Raw genomic sequence first — 9886 nt, 5'->3', positions numbered from 1 at the left:
AAATCCTCTACTACGATTCATGGAAGGTCAAAAGACTCTACAAAGCCTTCTCCCCAAATCTATTGTATCATATTTTTGGTTGATAGAGTCTGACCTATCTTAATCATAGTTACACTGAAACTTCACATTACCTTAACATCTGGCATATAAGTTAGGGTAATACTTTGATGAAGGTAAGTTACCTCCATGCATTTGCCTCTTTTGGCTTCTTTTCCCTCCACCATGAAGTAAGAGTTTTGTAATAGGTGACCTATAAGGTTCCTCCCAAACATACATCTATGATCCTATAACTCTTGAATGGACTGTTCTTTTTTGATGTTCTCCTTTTCACTCTATACCACAGTCTATGGCTTGGCTTTCCCTCATACACCACCTTGACATTTGATTCTGCTCATTTCCCTTACTGAGATCACTAGACAGCATACTATTCAGTTCTGGAGAATTCCCAAGCTTTGGGGCTCTCTTTGATGGAGAAGGTGGAAAAAACTAAAGTGACCACAAAGTCCAAGATAGTAAGGCATTTAGGGGAAGCAAAACTTTACTGAATCATTGATTTGCTGAGTTGTAAAGAACCTCAGAGGCCATCTAGTCTACCTGAAGAAGACAGCCTCCTACAATGCTGTTGGCACATGGTCATTTAGACTTTGCTTAAAGACCTCCAGTGATGGGTAGGGAGACCAACTGGGGCTGACTGAATGATTTCATTAAATAAGAGTTCTACTTATGAGAACTCTGCCTCCAATTTTGCTTTATCCTGGAAAAAAATTTACAGGGAAATTTCATTACAGAGTTTTTCTGCAGAGAGCAGCGTTGTGCAATGAAAACAGCACTGAATCTGCAATCAAAGGGCTCTAGTTCAAATCCTGACTTTCCCATTGACTGTCAGGAAACTTTGAAAAAGGTTTCCTCAAATGTAAAATGGGAGAGGTGCAGTAAAGAACCAATTGCTCCCTTCTTTCTCCAAATCTATGATCCACTATGAATTCTAGACAGTGAGAGTACACAAGGCATTTCATCAGAGGCATTAACCTTCAGTGTAGTTCCAGAAAGGGAGAGCTAAGATCAATGCTTGAGAATTACAGGGATTTCCCTTCAGTGTAAGGGGGAAAGGTTATTAAAAACTACAGTAATCCTTCAGTGGAATGGGATGTCCCCCAAGACAGGGAGCATCAGAACATATCTTTAGATATTTTCAAGCTGAGATTGGGTGAGCGTTCATTGGGGATGGTGTAGAAGGGATTCTTGGTCAAGGCCAGGTTGAACTGGGTCACCACAGAAGTCTCATTTCCTGCTGAGCTTCTATGCCTTCAGGAGAAATGTGAACAAGTAAGTCTTACTTATTATAAAGGAAGAACCCCCCCCACACACACACCCTTAAATGACTCCATGCTTCCATAGTTAAAGTCCTCTAGGATGGGTCTTTGTGTCTATCATGAGGCCTAACACTTTCTAAATTCAAACAACAGTTACAAATGCCATATGCGTTCATAGTTCTGAGGTATCACACCCCCTCCCCATACTTCCCAACAACATCTGATGGTGACTTTGTTCTAGAGTTTCCTGTTCTCACCACAGTTCATTTCTACTTTCAGGTTTGCCATACATGCTTAGGTTCTGCCTAGCAACAGATATCCCAGCTAGCAATGATAGGAGGGTTAGTCTTGGGCAGGGCCAATTCAAGATAGACTGGGGAATGAGAGGTTGTCAGTCAATGTTTATAAATAGGTCTTATTTCTCTTTTGGATACTACTGGGTTACAGAGTTTGGGGAGTGCAGCCTCATCCAAATAGAGTGTGGTTGCAGATACCAGGCAATCATCAGTGAAAAGGAATGGCCAGTCAAAGAGGAAGGAAGAGGAGGAAGAGGGGGTCTTTCTCATCCTTGCTGCTCATTCTGGGGCTGCTTTCTCTAACAGGGATCCAGGCAGGTGAGTTTAGGGGAGCAAGTGGAAGGAAGGTTGGAAGGCATTATTGCCTTGATCTGGTGGGAGTCTGCCTCAGTCCCTGCCCTAGTGGAAGAGTCCTGATATTGACAGAAGACACTCAGGTAGGCTCACTAACAGTGGTATTATAATTAGAAGGATAAGGGCAGAGGATGATTCTGAGGAGATACTTTTCTTCTACCCAATCAAGTAGTGGTTCAGGAAATCTTTCAGGAAAAAGTGAGATTTGATTTCAGAGACTGAATATGGTTCTACTTTATGTCTATTTCTAAGTACGAACCAAAAGTATTTAGGGAAAGGTTAGGACCTAGGCTACAAGGGCAATATAACAAAGATAGGGATGGGATTTAACAGGCTTTGTTTAAGGTACTGGAATCTCAAGGACCCACAGAGTCAGTCCTAAGCCATTATCTAGACAATAGGGTGAGAAGGGAGCTCTCAGTCTGCCAATATAGGAAGGGGGGAGATAAAGAAGGAAAAGTTAATCAACTATGAGGGAATTTAAAAAGAGGGAGGTGGAGAAATAGGAAGATAGGGGTGATATCTCACAGGTGGAGACACACTTCACTGGATGCCACCTTGGGATTCTATAGAAAGTAATTTTATTTGATCCCTTTTTGAACCAAAGGCATCTCCAGTGTTCAACTAGCACATACTGCACGTGGTTTTGGGAAAGTTTCAAAGGACATATCCAAGTAAAGCATTTTTCAGTCTATAAAGTACCATAGAAATGTCAGTGACTATAGTTACTATTGTTCTAGATATGTGATTTCATTGCTATAGAGCTATTGAGGAGGAATCTCCCTCTATAAATTCAGATAAGCACCTGTCCTGAAACTTAGTCTCAGGAAATTTTTTGCCTTGGGCACTGAAAAGTCAAATGACTTAAACAGTGGCACACAGTCAGTATGTGTCAGAAACAGAACTTGAACCCAGATCCTCCTGACCCTAAGTCTGACTCTGTAGTATACTACAATGCCCCTATTAGTATTATTATGACTACTGACACTCTACTTCTGCTGATACTATCAACCACAGAATGAAACAATTGACTTCTGTGTGATCCAGTCTACTACTGGCACTGTACTGAAGCTGCTTTCAGTGAGCCTACATAGGATGAGTTTACACTGTAATAATGTTTTTCATACACAAAAGGATTATTTCATCCATGTGTGTAATCGTCTACAGCACATTAAATACAAAGGGATGTGAGCCAGCAAGGGACTTGTTCTAGAACAATTTCTAACTGAATTTACATTTATGATTTCTTAATTTCTCCACTTGCCCAGTTCTAATATTTTATTCAATGAGGTGTTGTACCTTTTTTACTATTTGCTCAAGTCTGATTCTTAAAGATGTACTTTCTTCAGTATTGTATTGTATTATTTTACTATTTGGCCAATTCTGATATATAAGAAGCTATTTTTCAGTATTTGTGTACTTCTTTTATCAAGCTATTAATTTTCTTTTCATAATTTTCTTGCACAGCTTTTATTTCTTTTATCAATGTGTCCTCTACCACATTTATTTGATTTTTAAAAATAATTTTCTTGTTGAAAACTTGTTAAAAACTCTTTAACTCTCCTAGGAATTCTTGTTGGACTTCTGTCCTATCTGCATTTTTTCTTAGAGGTTTGGTTTGTAGATATTTTCAAGTCATTGTCTTCTGAGTCTGTGTCCTGAGCTCTGTAACAATAATAACTTTGTGTGTGTGTGTGTGTTAGTGTGTGCTTATTTCCTAGTCTATTCTTAACTTTGAACTTAGTGTCAGAGTTGGGCTCTGTTCATTTCTGGGGGAAGATGACTGGCCTGAATTTCTGTCTTTTATGTACTTCTACTGATTTTACAACTTGTTCTAGGGACTTGTTGCTTCCAAAGTTGTTTATTGTCCTCTTAGTCTGTGCTTCACAAATTCCTGACTCAGTTTGGGTTTCTTGGCTTGTGTGTGGTTGAGTTTCCATAGTCAGCTGCTGAACTCACTCATAGTCTACTGAGAGATTCTGTAAGTTCTGGGCCACTGAACAGACGATTTTTCATTGGTTTTGGTCTCCTGTCCTAGTTTGTTCCACTGTAGGCTTATATCCAGGGATAAAGGTTAAAACTCAGTCCCTACTGTGGCTCTTAGGCTTAGAATCACATAACTTTGGAACTTGTTTCTTACGGTTTACACAGATAAAGTCCTTGTTCCCTTGTGACCATGATTGCTCCTCTCCATCTGAAATGGATTAATGACTGCCAAAAGCACCAGATGGCACATATTTCTGCTCCTAGTTTTGATATAGGGGTCCCTTGGGACCTCTTTCTGCTTAGGCATTTACTTCCCTCATTGTCCCTGAGTACTGGGCTGCTCCCTGATACTATTGTCATTACCACAGCCTGCTGCTACTGGGCTCCTGGCCAGCCCCTACTCCAGGGTCCAGAGACCTTTCTATTTCTCTTCTTCAGCTGTCCTGGGCTTGACAAAATGATTCACTGTAACTCCTTTTTGGTTTTTATGATGAGAATTCAGTTTGGCCTGTTTTCTTGATCGTTATGGAGGAGGTTCTTGAGGAGCTGAGGAAAAATTATTATTTCACCATCTTGACTCCATTCTCCTTTCCTCAGGTCATAGACAGTAAAAAACTGCCCCTGGGCTCCTTCTTGGTGAGTTCAGAGCTCAGCCCAGCATCAAGCCCAGAGAGGGAAAATGATGACAATAATGACCATAGGCAGAGGAAACCTGAGAAGTAGATATCCTAATGCCTCCATAGGCAAATCCCTGGCAGGAAGGGCTGAGTGTCTACACTATTCCTGACTCTTGAGCTTTCACTTCTCTATTCCATTGAGCAGTGTGGCTAAGAGGAAAGCTGGTCAGCCTTAGAGTCAGGAGGACTTAAGTTCAATGCCTACTTCAGCTCCACCATAGCTACATGATCAGGGACAAGGCATTTAGCTTCTCAGTCTTCCAGGTAACTGCCCAGCATAAACATAGCTTAGTTGTTCATCTACATCAATGGAGAGAGCTTCCATTCTGGAAGGTCTTTATATTGATGAAATCACAGTTCCAGTTCAAGAAACAAAATTAATCCCTGGTACTACCAATTAAACCTGTAACTCAAAGGAGGAGGTTTCCTGCTCTTATGACCATGGCTGGTCACCAGGGGACAGACTACTTCTTCCTTCACTGTAGGACACATTCTACATAGCCCCTTTAGTCTTTAAGTTAGTGGAGGCAGATTTGGAATTTTTGAATACACTTCACATGGAGGAAAGCAAAGAATAGACAGTCCTCATGACAAATTGCAGAAGAAAAGCTTTCCCTCCTTAACCTCCTTAATATCTAGAAGCTGAATGGATGGTTTGATACAATTGATGGGCCCCTTACCTGATTGTTTTTCATCTGCATTGACCTTGACTAGGCAACGAATCCATTGCCCAAAAAGTCCCTCTTTCAGTCTCCTGGAACTTCTGTCTCCCATTTCTTTCTTTCACCTCTCTTTTCCAGGGAGTGAATGGAATGGAATCTCCAACCTCCAGCTATGTATGACAGTACACTATTTCTTAGTCAAGTATTAGAATTCTAAAGCTAATTAAAGCTAGGAATTGGAGCTCCAGATTTTTCTCTACCGAAGTGGTTTCTCTTCTCTTGGTGAAATATAAAGAGTATGTTCCTTCAGCTTTATGGCTGTTGTTTGTCACCACTCCTGCTGCTACTGGTTCTTTTCAATGGAAGGAACAATCCTGTTGTTTTGTTGTTTTCAGTTTCTTTTCTAGATCATTTAAAATAATACTAAATAGTAACTATTTCTCTTTTGCCCAAGACCCCGGAGGGTCTTCCCATCTCAGTTTGATTTTTTTTTATTAAAAGGGGCCATCCCTTGAGTAACTACTTAAAGAGGTCTATTCATTCAATGAATTATTCATATTAAATTCATATTTAGGTTTTATGTCATGAAACACCTTCCTAACAATGAATTTTGTAAAAGGGACCATCCCTTAAGTAAGTACTTTCGGTCTGAATACATTTTAGTTTCAAACCATTTTGGTCTAATCACTTTCTATTGACCCAAAACTCTTCAGAGGAGGTCTTTGGTAGCTGCCTATGCGTGCAACCTTACAGTTTACCCTTACTGAGCCCTTCAGTAGGCTCAGTACCATAGTAGATACTGACTGGAAATATATTTTGGTCCATTTTGAATTACCTTGTCCACTCAGTCCAATTTCACTCCTGATGGTTGGAGGTCATAGCTTGAAGGAGCCTTGGAGCCTTTCAGGTCTGACCTCTTCATTTTATAGATAAGTAAACTGAGGCATGAAGAGGTTCAGTGACTTGCCTAGGGTGACTAGATGGTAAGTGTCTGATGTAGGATTAGAACAGGGGTTTCTATGACTCTAAATCCAGCATTCTGTCCACTGTGGCTACTCTCTTCACTGGGTGGCCTAGGAAAGCAGGAGGACAAAGAGATGAGTGAGAGAAGGCACATCAGTTCTGAACATCACAAATATACACCTGATCTCCTCTTCTCTTATCTCCCTATCCCTTCCTGTCCTGCAGCTCACCACAAGCATGTGATACAGTTTACAACAGTGGGCACGGAAAGCTCCCTTTTGGAGCATGTTATGGTGGACTTTCTGGATGATGTTCAGGTGTTCTCCTATAATAAATATAACCAGAAGCTCATGGCCAAGGAGGCCTGGATCTCCCAGGTCCTAGGGGCCAAGTTCATAGCAAACACTCAGCAGAAGTTAGTGGATCATGAGAAGAGTTTCTTCTGGTTCCTGAAGAACTTGATGCAGAATGAGACCAAGCATGACGGTAAGTCAGCACCACTTCCCTTCTCTCATGCATTCTTCCCTCTTCCTTCTTTCTCTCTGCCTCCACTGAGGCCAATGGCCCCCTTTTTAGGAGGCCATGCCATTGGGCTGAGTGTTCATGATCTCATGGCACTCTAGGAAGAAGAGATAGACTTGGTTCTCATTGAATCACATCAGCTTCCCAGGGCATTGGCTCCTTCTCTTGGAATTTGTCAATTCAATGAATATTTATTAATGGTTTGCCATATGCCAGGCCCGCCAGGGGGACCTTTGTCTTAATTCTGAAGTTTTACTATTTTCCTCTACTTTCTATATTTTCCCTATTACTGAACTTCAGTTTGAAGCAATTGACTTCCTGTTCTTCCATGATTTCTGAGTTCAGAAATCTGTTATATAAATGAACCAACTAACCATTATCTTTCTTCTTTTTTTTGCCATGGTCACCATATTCCAGTGCTTAATTATAGCAGTTTCGTCCATCTGCTCTTTCCCTAGCCTTCTTCCACAGGCTCTAAATCATCATTTTATTTTTCTAGGGATTACCCGCAAGAAAAACGGACATATACAGATTCATAAGTAATATGTCAAGATAAGGTGACTGGAAACTGGTCAGACTCACACTGACATGATCAAGGTCCTAAGCTGTTCTTTCTTAATTACAGCTCCCCAGCTTATCTTTATCATGATATTCATAGGTAGGGAGCATCAGCCTCCTTTGGGAGCTTGAGAAATTAACATAAATAGGTCATCCTTAAAGGCCTCAAAAGATAACCCTTTGTGACGCCATATAATCACTCACATTTCTGTTTTGCATTTGATATATAATTTCCTTCATAATAACTCTGTAGGTGAGAAGGGAAGTGACATCTGCATTTGATGAATGAGAATACTGAGGACTAGAGGTAAAGTCATTTTCTTTAGATTATATAGACAGTAAATATCAGAGCTAAGACTCGTATTTAGATTCTACTGATTCTAAGTGCATTCCACATATTATTACATTAACTTTCCATCTTCCCCACCTCTCCAGTGAACTGCACAATGCAGGTCTCTGTGAGCTGTGAGAATGAAGAAAACAACCAAGTAAGAAAAGAAATCCAGATTGCTGTGGATGGTCAGGAATTTTGCATCCTGGATAAGGAGATGGGAAATCAGATTATCTTGATGCCTGAGGCTCTGCCTTTTAAAGACTTTCTGACAAGTATCCTCCAGACCACCCAGATCGAACACTACATGCAAGAATATTGTATTAGCAGCATGAAAAACATCCTGCTGCACTCAAGTATAAGGAAGAATGGTGAGTACTTGATCTTCCAACCCACTTCTCATCAGGAAATACAGGTCATCCCTTCCAATCTTCTCAATAGTGACCAATGTCTACTATATGTGGAAAGTCAAAGAACTGGATCCTGGCTTCAGCTCCAGTCACTATGGGGGAAAAAATCAGCACCAGAGAAAGGAACATTATTATTCTGTGGGATTGTTTTCATTCCCTTATGTGGAGATGACCCTGATGACCTAAGGTGACCCTGAGGTCTCTAGATCTATGCCTACTAAGCACAAGCTCAATTTGGTCTCATCATGTTGAGAAAATCAAGGCTCAAACACAGAAAGTCTCCATGTCTCTGTCTCTTTCTCCCCCTTAAAAACTGACCCAGCTAAATGCAGAGATGCCCATCATCAAAAAGGAGAAGAACCATCCTGTTATGATGATGATAGTAGTCTCTTGAAGCAATGACCCAGGAAGACCCATCTTCTAAGTAGAGAAATTACTTTTTAACCATGCCTTCCCCTTCTTCTCTCAGGAATTTGATTATATAAGGACATTTACATTAATTTATATTGATTTTTTACCTTCTAATATTCAGCCTAAAATTTTAGCCTGTCCGGGTCTTTTTGGATATTGACTTGGTCATACCATATGTTAATTATTCCCCGTAACTTTTGTCATATTTAAGTATGAGGATCATTCCATTTATACTTACTTCCAAAGCATTGATGAAAACGTTAAATAACAAAGGGTCTAGTTTAGATTCCTGGGGTATTACACTAGGGACATCGGACCAAGTCAACCCTGAAACATTCATATAAATTCTTTGAGTCTAATCTCCTCTCCCATGGGTCTCCCATGTTGTCTCACCAATTGTGTAAGCTCATTGAAATCAGGTAATGTCTTTTCACCTCTCCTTTATTCCCAATGGTTAGGACACAGGTTAATAAATGCTTGTTGAATTGACTTGAGTCTGACCATTCAATCAATTCCTAATCCATTTGTATTGTTATCTAGCTCATCTTATTCCATCTTTTCCCCAAGTATAGCATGCTACTTTCTTAAATGCTGTAATCTGAGCAACCTATATTCAAGCAATCTCCTCATCTACTAACTTAGTAATCTTGCCAATAAAAAAAATGAGGTTGGTCTGAAAAGACCAGATCCTGATGAAAACCAGCTGGTTCCTTGTAATCACTAGTTCCTTTTTAGATATTCACCAATAATCTCTTTAATGGACCATTTTAGAATCTTCCCAGAAATCCAAGTCAAACTTGTTGACTTGAGTTTGTAGACTCTAAAAAAAAAACACCATTTTTTAAAAAATCAGAGAAACATTGCCTTTTCTCTAGTCCTGTGGTACCTGCTCCATTCTCCATGATCTGATAGGCTTCACTGTTAGTAAATGAGCAATTCCCTCTGTTAGTACCTTTAGGACCCAAGAATGTGTACTTGTGGGCTAGGTTAGGATCAAATGAGAGATTTGCAAAAGCTCTGTGCAAACCTTGAAGTGCTACATAAATATAATTACTACTTCTACTACCATCCCCACCACCCCCACCCCTACTACTACTATTACTACTACTACTATGATTACTACTACTAATAAAAAGAAACCTTCTCTTTCTTGTAACTGATCATCATCCCATCTGCTCTCAAGCAGTAATAATACTACTCCTACTTTAAGGATCTTCTTCCCTCAATATTGCTTTAAAATTCTTCTCTTTCTTGTTGTACATTGCTTTACTCATTCTGCATCTAAGCCCTGATAATAGTTCTAAAGATAGTGCCATCATTCTCTTATTACTTGCTCTAGATTCCATGTTCTGTATACTTCTTTTTAAAAATCTGTTGGTTGGCGAGTTACCTATGCATCCACA

General features: G+C 40.0%; 1 protein-coding gene across 1 annotated transcript in view; it reads left to right on the top strand.

Moving 5' to 3' along the window:
• Positions 1 to 1734: 1734 nt before the first annotated feature.
• Positions 1735 to 9886, top strand: part of LOC140528712 (major histocompatibility complex class I-related gene protein-like) — a 29322-nt gene continuing 21170 nt past the window's right edge. Inside the window, exons 1-3 of the mRNA XM_072646796.1 lie at positions 1735 to 1927; positions 6477 to 6737; positions 7767 to 8033. Coding sequence (XP_072502897.1) covers positions 1831 to 1927; positions 6477 to 6737; positions 7767 to 8033 — 625 coding nt within the window. The 5' untranslated portion in view covers positions 1735 to 1830. The remainder of the gene's footprint in view (positions 1928 to 6476; positions 6738 to 7766; positions 8034 to 9886) is intronic.

This window comes from Notamacropus eugenii, chromosome 1 (genome assembly GCF_028372415.1).
Source record: "Notamacropus eugenii isolate mMacEug1 chromosome 1, mMacEug1.pri_v2, whole genome shotgun sequence".
Classification (NCBI taxonomy): Eukaryota; Metazoa; Chordata; class Mammalia; order Diprotodontia; family Macropodidae; genus Notamacropus; species Notamacropus eugenii.
The sequence above is the reverse complement of the archived record's forward strand: the minus strand, read 5'-3'. Positions and strand labels throughout refer to the sequence as shown.